Source organism: Lepidochelys kempii, chromosome 7 (assembly GCF_965140265.1).
Source record: "Lepidochelys kempii isolate rLepKem1 chromosome 7, rLepKem1.hap2, whole genome shotgun sequence".
In the NCBI taxonomy this organism is placed as follows: Eukaryota; Metazoa; Chordata; order Testudines; family Cheloniidae; genus Lepidochelys; species Lepidochelys kempii.
Genome location: NC_133262.1, coordinates 108,089,948 through 108,105,505, shown reverse-complemented (window position 1 = coordinate 108,105,505; position 15,558 = coordinate 108,089,948). Strand labels below are relative to the sequence as shown.

Below are 15,558 nucleotides of genomic sequence, written 5' to 3'. Positions count from 1 at the left end.
GTGTGAAAATATTTGCAAGTTCCATTTTAAAATGAATTTTTAAGTGCTTCCTCATGAAGGGTGGGCAGGCTAGTTGGGCAAGAGTGGGAGAAGTGCATGGCCTTTAGAAGCAATGTGGCAGACATAAGTTCTTCACCCACTTGACAGTTTCTTTTGATGAGTAACAGACAGTGAAAAGAAATAAACTAGATAGGGAAAAAGCTGGCCCCGATGCAGCAGGCATTGTTTAATTAAGCTCACAGAGGTCTACTGCAAATCCAATCTTTTTGTGGTGGTATAAAAACTACCAGTGTGGAAACAATCCTGTGGAGAAAGGACATTTCATTTTCTGTGTGTTTAGCTTTTTATACACAAGGTGACGTGCACTTTTCTGAGCATCTGGCTTTGCTTGATTAGGTAGCTAAATCAAGTCTATGGTCTTATTGAAGCCTGTTTGCTCTTATGGAATCATGAATTCCTGGGACTAGAGAAAAAGTAGAGCAAAATATCAGCTAAAACAAATGTGAGTGCAATTGTGTATGTACATGTGGAAAGAATGCCCTCCCTCCAATCCCCTAAAAAGAAAAGCATAGAATTCCTCATAAGCCGACTGATTTCACCTGTACCAGTGTCATTTGAACCATCAATTGATTTTCCCAGTTTAGTTCCAAAGATATTGATGATGCTATAAAAGAGAAGTTCTCAAAATGTGGTCTACACAGAGCTGATTGTTCACATGATGACTCCTTATTTTAAATTGCTAAGTTTATATTAAAAGGCATTCCAATTACTCCATTTGGATGATAGTTCCTGGTGCTTAAACTCGTGGAATTCTTAGGATTTGCAGACATTTCTGTGAATACCCAGCAGTTGTCTGGCTACTCATGAATAATATGTAATCCCAAATTACAAGGAACTGAGGCTTTATTCACAAATATTTATAATATAATTATTCAAATAGCTCTAAAAATAAAGTTCCTATGCTGAATAATTTTATAACACGGTTTAAAAGAAAACCTATGCTGAAAATCTCATTGTTGAAGTGCGAATTTTTTATATATTTTTTTTAAACTAAAGACTGCCACTGAGTTTGCTTAAATGAGGTCCTGGACTTTTTGCACAGGGGACTGAAATCTCCATTACAGTGCTTTTTTACAGGTAATATAACTAGATAAATTGATTTAAATAGTTCCTTAGTGATATGTTCTTTAGTAACTCCTTCAATATAAATGAGTGAGCACCTTCTGATGCATATTAACATAAGTTGCACACTAAGTGATCTTGTGTGTAATTCAATGCTTTTTGACATCTGTTCATATAGGTAATTCCATGCTTTCAGCGTGATGGTTTGTTTTGTCTACACGAGAATGGTTGTATAACTTTAAGAGTTCGCAGATCTAACATTAGTATAACTGGTACATCAAATGAGGATCCAGGTGAGTTTGGTGCCAATAAATGATCAAAACTGAGTATGATGTCAAAATCAGCTCCTCTGGCCTAAATTTCAATTTATTTTTTTCAAATACAAGCACTTTTTCTGAAAAACATTAAAACCTGGGTCTTACAATAAACTGTATTTGCCTTTTTTTTTTTTTTTTTTTGTGATGGTTGGTCATGTGTTTTCTTGTCTTTTTTTTTTCAAATTAATTGAATTTCCACTGTTTTCTCCAACTTAATTCTAAATTCCCTTGGCTTTTAATGCAAGATAAGAGCCTGAATATCCTGAAAATCCTTTAATTGCTGAATAAATAATCTTTTTAAATTATGAATCATCTTAATAATCAAATCTGTAGGGAAAGTCCCAATAAATGGTATTTAATTTGCTTTACCGTGTCTGTGGACAAAGCAAAAGATGCTTATGTTTCTAAATGCATTATTATGTGTATACACAAGTTTTTGGAAGCAATTTGCTCTGAAGAGTTTATTACAGTTTAATGTAAATTGGGATCAACTAATATAATACCGTAATTCCAGTTCTAAGTTACTAAACTTCTATCATTGGTTGTGTAACAGAATATTACTCAGTTAAATGTTTTAATTAAATTAAACAGGGAATAAAGGGCATAAGCTAACTCTATATACATGCTTAATGCTGTAAATTTTAAAATCCGTGGAGAGTAAGTGGTGTTTCTGATAAGGTCTTTCGATAGGCTTTTGTAGTTTGTGTGTTTTTAGTGAGCTGCTATTGGCATCACGTTCTCTTGTTCCAATTTTACAAGCATGTCAGAAATGTATTTTAGATTAGGGAGAGAGGAGGATGTCCCAAGGCAAATTGGCTTTTGAGTTAGCGTATTTTAGAGATCTTATTTCACTATCTGCTTACTAATCTAGAGGACACCTTTCTTTTACTTATTTTGAAGAGAAGTTTTGGAAATAGAGAAGTCATGTTTATAACGTTTGAAAAATTTTGATGGAATTACCCATTTTCAAAGTAAAAGGATAGAATTTAAGACCACCCGTTGTATATGTTAGAAGTGAAAATGTGTTTAATTTCTAATTTTCTTTCATAAAAACTTGTTTTCCTATGAACATTCTGTAAATCTTAACAATAAAGTAAATTGTTCTTCCCACTTAACCATATTACCCTCCAAGAATAGTATCCTGTTTTTGGGTCTGAATGTTATGCAGCTTATACTTGGTACATTGATATTACAGATCCAGATCCAGTTCAGGAGCTGATTTATGACTTACGAAGTCAGTCTGATGCAATCAGGGTGACAAAGACAGTTCGCCCATTCAGTATGGTGTGCTGCCCAGTGAATGAGAACTCTACTGCTCTCATAGTCAGTGATGGCAGGGTGATGATATGGGAACTGAAGTCTACCATTTCTGGCAGAAATTTACGTAACAGGTAATTGTATTATGTTTCCGTTACATTGTTGTTTAATTGTATTTACACGAAGCACTTAATCACATTATGTGATGTGATATAACGGTAACACTGAGTCATGCTTCTTGAAAATTTATGTGCAGTAGGAGGATTAAAATAGTTATAATTAACTAAAGGGCTTTAGATTTCATTTGTGTTTTGAGGGATTTTTTTCCCTCCTCCCTCCCCCCTTTCTTTTTTTTTTAAAAAAAAAATTGTCTTGCAAATGGGAAGGTATCCAAAAATACTGTAGAGACCAACATTAACATTTTTTTCAAGGAAAATTTTCCTTCAGCTTTATCCCTCCTTCCTACCCTGAACACTGTCATTTAGCTTTCTTTAGACAAAACTGTTTTCCTGAAGAAAAGACCTGTGTGTTTTGATTGGATGAAGAAAGGACTGCCAAAATAGTCTGGAAATTAGAACACTTTTTAATAGGTGTCAGGGAACGTCCTCTTCCCAGGAGCCCCCTCATGGCCTTGGGGCAGTCCTATAAGCACCCCTCCCCATAGTTCCCCTCTTGGCTCCTCATTAAACTCAAAAAAGAGGCTTTCATAAGTCTGGTAACAAGAGCCCTCCTTAGGTGTGGTTTATTAATCCACTCAGGCTAGTGGTAGTTTCATGCTCCAGCTTGTTGCAAACTAAATGTTTGCATAGACAAGTCCTTAGATGGCTTAAGGAGGGTGGTTTTTACACCACTGTTCAGCTACTTTTCTGAATTTGATCCATTGCTATAAGGCATTTGAGTACTGAGTCAGTTAAAAAGGGGTTGGGATAGGGAATATTCTGATGTAACCACGTTCTAAAATTATGTTGCTACAATGTTCTAAACTGTGTATTAATACTTTTTCTAGATCTGAGGTCTGTGGCTACTGCACTGATTAACTTAGTGTTAAAATAGGAATAGTACAGGAAAAATGCATGTATAAAATTTTGGATGTCAGTTCAGAACAAGAACTACATTGGGGTAACTAGTCACAAATACAAAGCAAAGAGGATTGGTTAGAAAATGTGTATATGGAAGATGAGACATGCTAACTCAAAGCAATTATCTCTGGATAATTGCCATATATTGGTGAGATTGTATATGGAAAATCACCAAAATAATGTTGCAGATAATAAGTAGCAGGGCATTTAAGTGACATTTGAAAGAACAGTTCAGGGAAAAAACAGAACCAAGTGCATCAAGCAAACAGCCATGCCATTTTGCGTTCACAACTTTTTTTCTTCCTTTAAAGCAATTCAAGTGCATCACCTTTGTATTCACCAGTTGCTTTCTGTGGAATTCCTGTAGGAGCATTCCAAAATAAACTTCCAGATCTTTCATTGGATAACATGATAGGTAAGCGTTACAAACAATTTTAGAGGTAGTCTTTTAAAACTAAAGAGAAAATCTTATGGTTTATGGATTATATGTAAATACTGAAGCTAGATTCAGAGTTTGAGTTGTGATGTTGAAAAACTGAACAGCATTTCTGTTTTTTAAAGAAAATATTCAATTAATCTTTCTATGACATGAAGACAACATACCTTGTATGTGCTCCTCTTAAAAATGTAATGTTGGGAAAATAAACAACATTTCAGTAGCAGGAGAACCTTTGTATATCTGGAAATAATGGTTACAGCTCCTATGAATCACGTGTGTGACAATTTGGATTCACTGGAATAGCCCTATTCAAATCCAGTGCAGAGATACCCTGACTGTGAGATGTGACCTGTGCACCCATTCCCGACATGGTATAAAGATATACTGCACTTGAATGAATTTTCACCCTCAGCAGACCACTGTTCAAAAAACCCTTCTTTTCGATAACTTGATATGATTTGGAGCATTAAGGATGGACACTTAGGACCTGATTCTCCATTATCTGCATATTGTGTAGTCATTTACGTCAGTGCCATTCTGATTTGGTACCTTTCTTACAACTGCTTTGCATTGGCGTAAATGGCTGTGCAAAGCATAGGGCAACAGAATCAAGCTCTATTTTTCTTCTGTCTTTAACCTAACTACTGTGCAAGTGCACTTAATCTCTAGAAGTGGAGTATATACGGTAGTAACTTTCCAGAATTGGCTCTTCTTTTTCTCTCCAAATGGACTAATCATGTGCAAAACACCTTTGAACTCTAAAAGACAAAAATGAAGCCATTTCTGAATTTATGGAAATAGATCAGAATCTACAAAGTTTACATATTTGAGTTCCTAAAGATAAAAGTGGGGGCAGGTGGAGGTAAGAGGTTTGAGACTTAAGAAATTACCAGCTGAAATGTAAGTCTCCTGAAGATAGTTCTGCCTGTGTCTATTGCAACAATATTGAATGCCTCTTTAAATAAAAGTTACTACTGCATACATTTATTGATAATTAATTGCCTTATTTTGTAAGCAGCTGGTAAGTATGTATCTACTGTCAGATTAAAATGCAATGCTTACAGAAGCTTCATTTTCTATTTTTTTTTTTAAATATAAAGCAGGACAAGGTGCAGTTACTGGTGAAGAACAGTTAAAAAATTATTTCTTTCAAGAAGTGCACCTCAAATTCCTGCTGACGGGGCTTCTCTCAGGACTTCCTTTGCCTCCATTTGCTATCCGTATGTGTCCACCTCTAACCACAAAAAACATAAAACAGTATCAGCCTCTCTTAGCTGTTGGTAAGTACTCTGAATGGTGTGCTTGATGTTTTGTACTTACGTGTGAAGGATGTACAAAACCAAGGATAATTTCAGTCTATTTTTAATACTGTGCATCCAGTCCAAAGCAGTGGCCATTTTAGTAACTTTCATTAGAAATATTTTTTGCATAGTTTTGCTGCCAGCAACTTTGGGCATATGTGGTGCAGCTTGTAAATTTAAGTGGTTTGGCTGTCTTGTGCTTAGAAACAGGTATTTTGGTGGTATTTCTGTCTTCCATGTTGCCCTCTGTTCATGGATACTTTTCCAAAATTTGTTCTGTAAGGCAGTGATTGCTCCTCATTCCAAACCCTCCTAAAAATTCATTTCTGTATGCCATTTGTCCAAAATGAATTAATGAGCTTAATACATGCCTTAAGGCCCCGATTCAAGTGAGTAACTAAGCATATACTTAATTTTAACCATGCCATTATTTTTCCTTGCCATATCTGGTTCTGACCTAAAGCATCTTGATACTGCTGTGATTGGCATCTAAGGCCTGATCTTGCAAACCCTTGCTATTTAGACTCTGATCCTTCAACAGGCTCCATGTTGGCAAGACACCTGTGCTAGTGCATAGCACCAGTGACTTCACTGGGGTTCCAGGCAGGCTCAGGCATCTGCCTGAGTGGAGCCAGTTGCAGGACTGGGGCCTGAAACACACTGTAATGTTTGCAAGACTGGACCCTGATTCTTGACGACTTCTGTGGCTGAAGTAACTCCCAGCATAATTTAGAAAACCCTTGGGGCCTGGCTAAATTACAGCAACCTCCCTGGGCTGCCCTATGGACTTCAGCACTGCCTGGAGTCTCTGCAACATGGTATGCTGGAGTCCAGCCCCCAACATTCCCATTCTACTTCCTTTCCCAGGGATTGCAAAGGGACCTTCAGAAGGCAGCTTATGGTTGTCTGTCACAACGTCTGTGCTGGGGAATCCTCCTGTGGCCACAACTGGGCATTTGGGGGGCTATTTATACCATTCCAGTTCTCTGACATGGGATTTCACTCTGGAAATTTGTAAATCCTCCTCCTAATAAATCCTGTTTTAGTCCCTTAGCACAATTGCAAATAATGTCATCCAATAATTATGTAATGACAGTAGACTTTTTGAGATTAAGAAAGCTTTATTACCATTAAAACACCAAATTATCAACATCACATGTCAAAAATATGTATTGTAAATATCTTTAAATCAAACTGAGTTCTCAAGCAGCATTTTTTCTTTTCCTACCTGTAAATTTCTATTATTGATGGAAATATTTTTTCGTTGATTTATGTGTATATAGCAAATCAGTGTTTACTGACAAATATCTAATCCTTCCACTATAGCTTTGCCTTAGTATTTGTTCCAAGAGTGAAATATAAAGATTAAGAAACTAATATGTAGCTATAAAATGCATTCAGCAGTATAGGATAATATTTGCTGTACACCAAGAGTGTGTTCTTTAAGCACCAGTCTTTCATCCTATTCTTTAGACCAGTGGTTCTTAACCTTTCCAGACTACTGTACCCCTTTCAGGAGTCTGATGTATCTTGCGTACCTCAAGTTTCACCTCAGTTAAAAACTACTTGCTTACAAAATCAGACATCAAAAAATAAAAAAAGTGTCACTGTTGTTGAAAAATTGCTTACTTTCTCATTTTTACCATATGATTATAAATCAATTGGAATATAAATATTGTACTTATATTTCAGTGTGATACTTGAGCCTGTTTTTCACTTTTGAGCCTTCTCTGAAGCCTGAGCCCAAGCAACGGGTCTGAAGCAAGTAACTTAGCTTCGTGGGAACCCCTGTGGCGTGGGGTCTTAGACAATTACCCTGCACTTGCAATCCCCCTAAACCCTAATCAGCGGGTAATCCACATGCGGCCCCGTCAATGCAAACAAACTGTCTCATGGCCCGCCAGCAGATTACCCTGACAGGCTGCGTGCGGCCCGCTGGTTGCCCACCATTTCCCTAAACCCATCTTGTGAGACTGATGGGGCCTGCGGCTTCCAGGTTGAGAAATTCTGATCTAAATAAGAAGACATACCCACTGGAAGACCTCTGCATATTCCCTGGGGTACATGTTGAGAACCACGGCTTTAGACTGTCTTTTCCGTATCTATACCCATAGCAACCCTGTTAGAGGGGAAAAAGGCAATATTTCTACTGGGTTTACTATTAAGAAAAAAACCCAGAGAGTCTGTCAACTACACGAAGTAGAAAATTATAAACTTCATTATCCATGAAGTTTTTTGATCTAATTGGTTTAAGCTAGGTTTCAGAGTAACAGCCGTGTTAGTCTGTATTCGCAAAAAGAAAAGGAGTACTTGTGGCACCTTAGAGACTAACCAATTTATTTGAGCATAAGCTTTCGTGAGCTACAGCTCACTTCACGAAAGCTTATGCTCAAATAAATTGGTTAGTCTCTAAGGTGCCACAAGTACTCCTTTTCTTTTTGGTTTAAGCTAGAAGCTCTTAATACATTTATTGGTTTGTAGCTTAAAACAGAAATGGTTTTTTTCAAAGAAGAGAAAGCAGAATTGTAAATATTGATTAATGAAAATTTGCCATGTTGCTCCTTCTGGATTATTGAGGAAACCAATTTATCTTTGCATATGATTCAGCAACTCTCCTTTGTAGTAAAAGTATCTGGTACTTTCGTATCTAGTGAACATGCTTTTATGTAATAAAAAAAACCCTCCATCTTTGTTCCCAAATCTTCAGCAAATTCTAAAAGTTGGAAGACCTAATGTTTCCTGGCATAAACTGGAACCTTACAATTTTTGAAGTAGGATTTAAACTTTAGCCCCTTAAAAATCAAAGTGCCCACTTCTTGCTGGAAATGTGAATTATTTATAGATTAAATCATTTGAAGTAGCTGTGACTCTTGTGTTTTCATTTTTAAAAATTACTGCAAAAGCTGCTCTGCATATATATTTTTTTCTAAAATACAAATGACTTTTTATAGGTACAAGCAATGGCTCAGTTTTAGTGTATAATCTTACCACTGGACTTTTACACAAGGAGTTAAGTATCCATTCCTGCGAAGTCAAGTGAGTTTGTTTTTAATTCTTGCTAATCCTTTGGGGGGGATAAGAATTATAGTATTTAGTATTCCATAAGCAATGCAGTCATTTTGACACACAAGAAAATTACCCCGTTGAATTTTTTGCTCTGCAAAACCAATACCTCTTTGTGAAAATTAGATTGGACACTGCATTGAACTATAAATATTTGAATTAGTAACTAATGTGCTTTTTGATCTAGGATGAACATTGGCTGTTTGCATTTTCTCTAGAACATTGTAGGACAGAGAATTCTTTCTAACATGATAAACTTTATTACAATGTCTGATTTATATGGCTTTTACTATTCATGTTCCTTTTCTCATTGGAACTAATTCCACTCCATTTATTAAAGTTCATTTTGTTTGTTTTTTCATTCATATTAAGCTGAAACTGCTGATGATAGAATTTTAGTACAAACTGAATTAAAAGCAGTTGATCTTAAAAAATTGTAAGACACAATGCATGTAATATTTAGATATTTTTAATAAGGAGCATAAAGAGCTGACATCATTTATTTATAGATATATAATGCCATATAAATATATGGCACATGAAGAGTAATCATAGAATCATCATAGAAGATTAGAGTTGGAAGAGGCCTCAGGAGGTCATCTATTCCAACCCCCTGCTCAAAGTGGGACCCAACCCCAACTAAATCATTCCAGCCAGGGCTTTGTCAAGCCAGGCCTTAAAAACCGCTAAGGATGGAGATTCCACCACTTCCCTAGGTATCCCATTCCAGTGGTTAAGGACCCTCCTGCTGAAATAGTTTTTCCTAATATCCAACCAAGACCTCCCACACTGCAATTTGAGACCATAATCAGGAGGATGTGTCTGAATACCAAATTCAGGATCCATACTAGTGGAGGGAATAAAATATTTATTATTACTATTGATTATTTAGATCACATTTGAGGACCCCTGAAAAATTTTAAAATGGATGTGCAGACCCCTTGGGAAAGCTTAGTCTGCAGACCCCAAGTTGAAAACCACTGATTTAGATTTCAGTAGTGCCCAGAGGCCCTGATTAGGATTGGCCCCTGCATTGTACAAACACATAAGAAATATATGAATAACAGAATGAGTACTAACTGCTATTCAATAACCCTGTTTTGGCTCTTCCACCAATGAACTTGTGGTGTGATTAATAGACATTATAGGGACTTGATATCTGTTTTAATCTTCATTTGATTTTTCTTCTTTTCCTACTAACAACTGGTTTTGAAATTATTATCATTTTGTATTCTGTTATGAAACCCAAGAGGTTACTAAATCCTGCTTTTTTAGTTTTCATTAACATGATTATAGCATTTAAAATTAAAAACCATTGCTAACATATTACATATATGGTTTTTAAAAACATTTTAAAAGGCTTCTCATTAAAGCTAAACTACTCTATTATACAGTTTCGTATGCATGTTGAAAGCATAACTTTCAGAAAAGTTATTTTCATCTTTTCTTCCATTAATAATGAATGGATACTAGTGCTGGGCTTTTTTTAATCCTTAGTGCTTTTGTATCATAAATAGAAAAAATCAATTTATCCATCTAATATGAAATTTTATATTCCCACTTAAACTTTAGTTGTATTTGTTTTAATGATGCATCAATAAAATGTGGACCTACAAAAATATTCTTAAAAGGGTTAGTAGAAGCATTAGAAAATTGGAAGTGCTTATGTTATAGTTATAAAAGATTCAGACATGGGTATGATTAATATTGCATCTTCTGAAAAATATAGTTCATCATATTTATAAAGTAAACAACATAATGAGAGATTCCTAATTGGGAAAATTTAATGTAAAAGATAAGGAAACCATGAATCCACATTGGACTACTAAAGATATGGCGATGGATGGCAGGGGAATTAAACTTTTTTTTTTTTTAGAATTATTTTTTATATATTACATCAATGTGTATTTTATTTTGATTTAAATTGTTTTAATTTTATGGAGACTTAAAAGATCACTGGCAAGGGCTTTTAACTCCTCAAACTTCTTATACTTATATATTTTAGAAGTTTGATAATGTAACATTTTTCTGTTAACTGCTTATTGCTCGGTATGTTTTTGAACTAAACTAAAACTATCATAAATGTTACTTAATGGTGATAGGCATCATTTATTGTGTAGGCAGAGCTCTAAGAGACTAGCTTCGATCTCTTGATTTAATTTTTAATAATGTAGGAGATATTTCGTATCCAATTCTAACAACTTCAAGGGAATGATTAAGCAATGTAAGATATTGCACATTAATCTTTGCAGTGAATTAAAATGCCTGGAATACAGGAAATTTTCCTTTAGTATGAACTCTTACTTAATCTCTAAAATAGGTAAAGGTTTCTGATTTTTTTTTTAACTGAAAATGTACAATTTAGAGAAAGACATCCCATGCACTCCACTTATAATAGATAGCATATTAGCATGCAGCGAAGCGCCAACCTAGCTTACAGTGCCCTCTAGAAAATAGCTGAATTAAAGTTTGGAGCACTTTGGCATGGGAACGGTCTTTCTTTTACATCTGTACTGTGCTAATGTGATGGGGGCCTGATGCCAACTCTGGTCTCTAGGTGCTACTGCAATACAAATAATAATGGTTAAATTTTCTGGAGAATGGAAGTGTTCTTGTAGAAGATATGCATGTAAATACCCTTTGGGTTTTAATTTTGCAAATATGTATGTTTTTGTGGAAAGACTGCTAGCTAAAATCTCTGAATGTATTTTATTCAAGGCATGTAATTAAACTTATCTGTGTTGAACAGTTATTTATTATTCATATTACTAAACCTTCCACAGTCAGACGAAGCAAAAAGATGATACTGCTTCCTCAAACATGGCACTATTGTATATTGGGTTTTTAATGTTGGATTAGAGAATAAAATGGAGGGCAACTTATACTGGTGTGGGCAAACAATTTGTATAGTGATAGTCTGCTTGTCATTTGAGATACAGTGGCTCTTTGAGAATGGTATTTTACTCCTCTCTCTACTCCCAGCTTACATCGCATGAAAATGTACTACGTAGAAACATACTGTGTTCTTTGCTGGTTCCTGATGGCATTGAAGCCTAACTAGTATTCTCTTCAGGTGTTTGACACATTTCAGAAGAGAGAATTCTGTCACAATTATGAAAATTAATTTCCAATAGCTTGTCCACGGATTTCTAGAAATATTTTGCTGAGCTGCTGTTGGACAATGTCAAACTGCTAGTTTTGTGTTGGACAGTTATGCTCCGAATGACCAGAATTGGCATAATATGTGTTGGATTCAAGTATCAATGTGAAGCTTTCACTTCGCCATATTTCAGTTTAGAAAAGCAAGAGCTGTCCTTTCCAATGATTCATTTATATGTAATATATGATATACTATAAATCAATTTTGAGTTAATGCATTAGCATTCTATTACTCTAGGTAAAAATACTAATTCGGAACTCATAAATGTTGAATTTTAGTGAAGAATTTATTTTTAAATGATATAAAGATTAAATTGATTAAATGCTTTAATTATGTTCTGATGCGAAATTGATAATAACTTAATTTTAGATACCCGTTAATAAAAAAAATTCCACACATTGGGTCCATTCTCTCTCATAATGGTCAAATACCTATGAAAAAAAAGCAGGAAGACGCCTTGCCTATATACAAGGCAATGGATACAGTTCTGCTGAAAGTGTTGTTGGGGCATATTAAATTCAGCACCTTTTCAGCTTCTCTTTATTAACCTTCCTCGAAGGAAATATTTTGTTACCATTACTGAGATTCTTACATGTTGGCACCTTAAATGCACAAACTGATTTTGTCAGCAAAGTGTGTGGAAAAATCAAAAGTGTGTGGAAAAAATAAAAAATCAAAGTGTGTGGAAAAAATAAAAATTTGGGGTTGAAAATCACATTAATTTTGGCTTTTTTTCTTTGTGATAATAAGTCTACTGTAAAGTGACAGTATTCCTTCCCTGGCTAGATTCAGCTTGTTATCCACCTAAGGATTTAAAAACTGTAAGAACTTATAACTCCAGTGATCAAAATCTTCATTTCCCTTGAAAGTGCGCATTGATCAGAGCTATAGACTTTAATGGTAAAATAGCTTCTAAAAAGTGCTATTTATACAAAATCCATGAACCTTACATTTTAACAAATAGATGTAGTCTACAAAACCAGCTTAGTGTAACTCTTAATTGCATCAGATAAATTGATAGTAGTTTTATGACAAAGTTTTGTAGAAAGGAAATATTCCAGCAAATGAGACGTCATTACTGATTTGCTGTATTAAAACTAGAACAGTTGTCTTAATTAGTGCAATGAATTATTAGTTTCTTCAAGATTGGTTAATATATGCATATGACAATAACAAATAATTATATTGCTTCGGCAGTGCAAGCATTTATAAAGGGAGGGAAATTCTTAGTTAATCTGGGTGTCATGGGATTCACTAGATCATTATTAACATGGACAGATGGCCAAATGGCATAAAAGGGAACAGCAGTAAAACTAATACTTATTTGATAAGTCTGAGCTGATGACTAAAAATCTAGAACATGCTTCTGTTCTTTTAAAGATGACTGAAAATGGCCACTGGGAATAATAATGAATTATAATTACTCTGTGGTGTTTCTATAATGTACAACAACTTTTGAAGAAATAATACAATTAAATTAAATCATAGAATAGAATTTGGCAACAACAAAGATTTGTTGGGCCTCCTAATCCACCTCCCAACCATTTCAGAATATTCCCTATAATATACTAACTGCTTATATGCAAACACAAAATGTTACATGTTTACATGAGACTGGAGTTTGTCAGGTCATCATACTTGTTGTATGGGGCATTTTTCAAATCTGTTTGGTTATTCACTCTCTCCTCTCTCTTCCTGTGTCCTTGATGTTGATAGGAAGGGAATGTTACCACCTCTACTAATTCCTGGCTGCTTAGAAGCATGCAAATCCATCCTGGCTGTCCTGGACTGATCTGTTTACCCACACAACTTTGTGTGCCAGATAGAACAGGATGTTCTCATATCAAACGTCTGGGTTTCATATGGCCTACATTTATGGCCCACTTCTACACTGTGGTGAACATGTTCTGCTCCTTGTAGTTACAGCCATAGCTTGAGATTTTGGGCAAAACTTTCCTACTGTTCCTCGATCAAAACGTCTTCTTGACCCAACAAGAGACTGTGTCAAGAAAATTGTGTCTAACGCTGTTTGAAAATAAAGATCTTGCATTAATATCACTTGATAACTGCATTTTTTTTATTTTTATCATACATGTAAATGCACATGTATCCTGCTTTTCACATTTTGTTTAAATAAAAAAGTTTCTGTAAAATATAGAAAATTAGCTATGTATTTGTTTCAAAGTGTAGAATAAGCTATAGAGTAATTCTGCACTAATCTAGAACATTTTCTAGGCTCTCAAAAATTTCTGCTAATTTGCTCCATGTACTCTATTCTGGTGACAGGGGCATTGAGTGGACAAGCTTGACTGGTTTTCTTTCCTTTGCCACATCAACGCCCAACAATTTGGGATTGGTAAGGAATGAACTGCAGCTGGTTGATCTTCCAACAGGTTAGTCTCTCGTGAGACATCTGTATAGATTATGCTTGGGAAAGTGGCTGTGACAGAATTGCTTGTTGGGGCATACCCAGATTTGTATCTGACTTCAGTGACAAATAAATTATGCTTTATCCTGTTGTCATGGCAGAGATAACATATCTAAAAGGAAATGAGCTGATTCTGTTCTTCCTTGTCCAACCACAGGGGTAAGTGCCTGTCAGATCTGTGCAAACTTACTGAAGGTAGGAGGTTTGCTCAAATATCTCTGGTTTGGTCCAACCTAGAAGAATTACCACTTATCAGCAACAGAGTCAGCACTGCGTCAGCCAAGACAAAACATGTTGAGCACCAGTTGTTATGTAGCCGTGGATAAGACTGTCTCCAGATGTATTTTATCCATGGATTTCTGAAATGGTGCTGAAAGTGGTTTGTCTTGATCTAAACTTGCATTTATGCCATGTGCAGCTGAAATGGTGCCGAACCCTTTAATGATACACATCAGTGAATGCATAATTATTGTACTACACGCCAGGTCACTGAGAGCAGAATTTGGCCTAAAGAGCCTGTGACCTTATTTGAAAGAGCAGAACTCAACTTTCAGATCCCAATCTGAGTTTATAGAGCTATTGGTTTATAAACAAGAAAAGGTTCTTTGATCAGGACACACAGGCACATGAACGACAGACACGCAGAATAGATTTTAAACAGCAAGCCACAACTTTGTTATTTTAACAGTGGGAAGAGGTGTTATGTATCCCCAACCCCTGCTGTCACATATCAGACATTTAACTGAGTCTGGTGGAGGGTTACAGGGCTCCTACCATACATAAGAACTGCCGTACTGGGTCAGACCAAAAGTCCATCTAGCTCAGTATCCTGTCTTCCAACAGTGACCAATGCCAGGTGCCCCAGAAAGAATGAACAAAACAGGCAATCATCAAGTGATCTGCCCTCTGTCACCCATTCTCAGCTTCTGGCAAACAGAGGCTAGGGACACCATCTTGCTCATCATGGCTAATAGCCATTGATGGACCTATCCTTCATGAATTTATCTAGTTCTTTTTTGAACCCTGTTATATAGTCTTGGCATTCACAACATCCTCTGGCAAGGAGTTCCACAGGTTGACTGTGCGCTGTGTGAAAAAAAATACTTTTCTGCTGCCAATTAATTTCATTTGGTGGCCCCTAGTTCTTGTGTTATGAGAGGAGTAAATAACACTTCCTTATTTACTTTCTCCCCACCAGTCATGATTTTATGGGCATCTATTGTATCCTCCCTTTGTCATCTCTTTTTCAAGCTGAAAAGTCCCTGTCTTATTAATCTCTCTTCAGATGTTAGCCGTTCCATACCCCTAATAATTTTTGTTGCCCTTTTCTGAACCTTTTCCAATTCCAATATGTCTTTTTTGAGATGGGGCGACCACATCTGCATTCAGTAT

General features: G+C 35.7%; 1 protein-coding gene across 5 annotated transcripts in view; it reads left to right on the top strand.

The window, feature by feature from the left end:
* Nucleotides 1-15,558, top strand: part of WDR11 (WD repeat domain 11) — a 72,653-nt gene that overhangs the window by 27,426 nt on the left and 29,669 nt on the right. For 3 of the 5 annotated variants that reach the window (XM_073354199.1, XM_073354201.1, XM_073354204.1), the window contains exons 7-12: nt 1,301-1,415; nt 2,635-2,830; nt 4,087-4,190; nt 5,315-5,494; nt 8,467-8,551; nt 14,025-14,131. In XM_073354199.1, the coding sequence (XP_073210300.1) occupies nt 1,301-1,415; nt 2,635-2,830; nt 4,087-4,190; nt 5,315-5,494; nt 8,467-8,551; nt 14,025-14,131 (787 nt within the window). The remainder of the gene's footprint in view (nt 1-1,300; nt 1,416-2,634; nt 2,831-4,086; nt 4,191-5,314; nt 5,495-8,466; nt 8,552-14,024; nt 14,132-15,558) is intronic. The other 2 variants (XM_073354200.1, XM_073354202.1) reach the window with 1 other exon arrangement.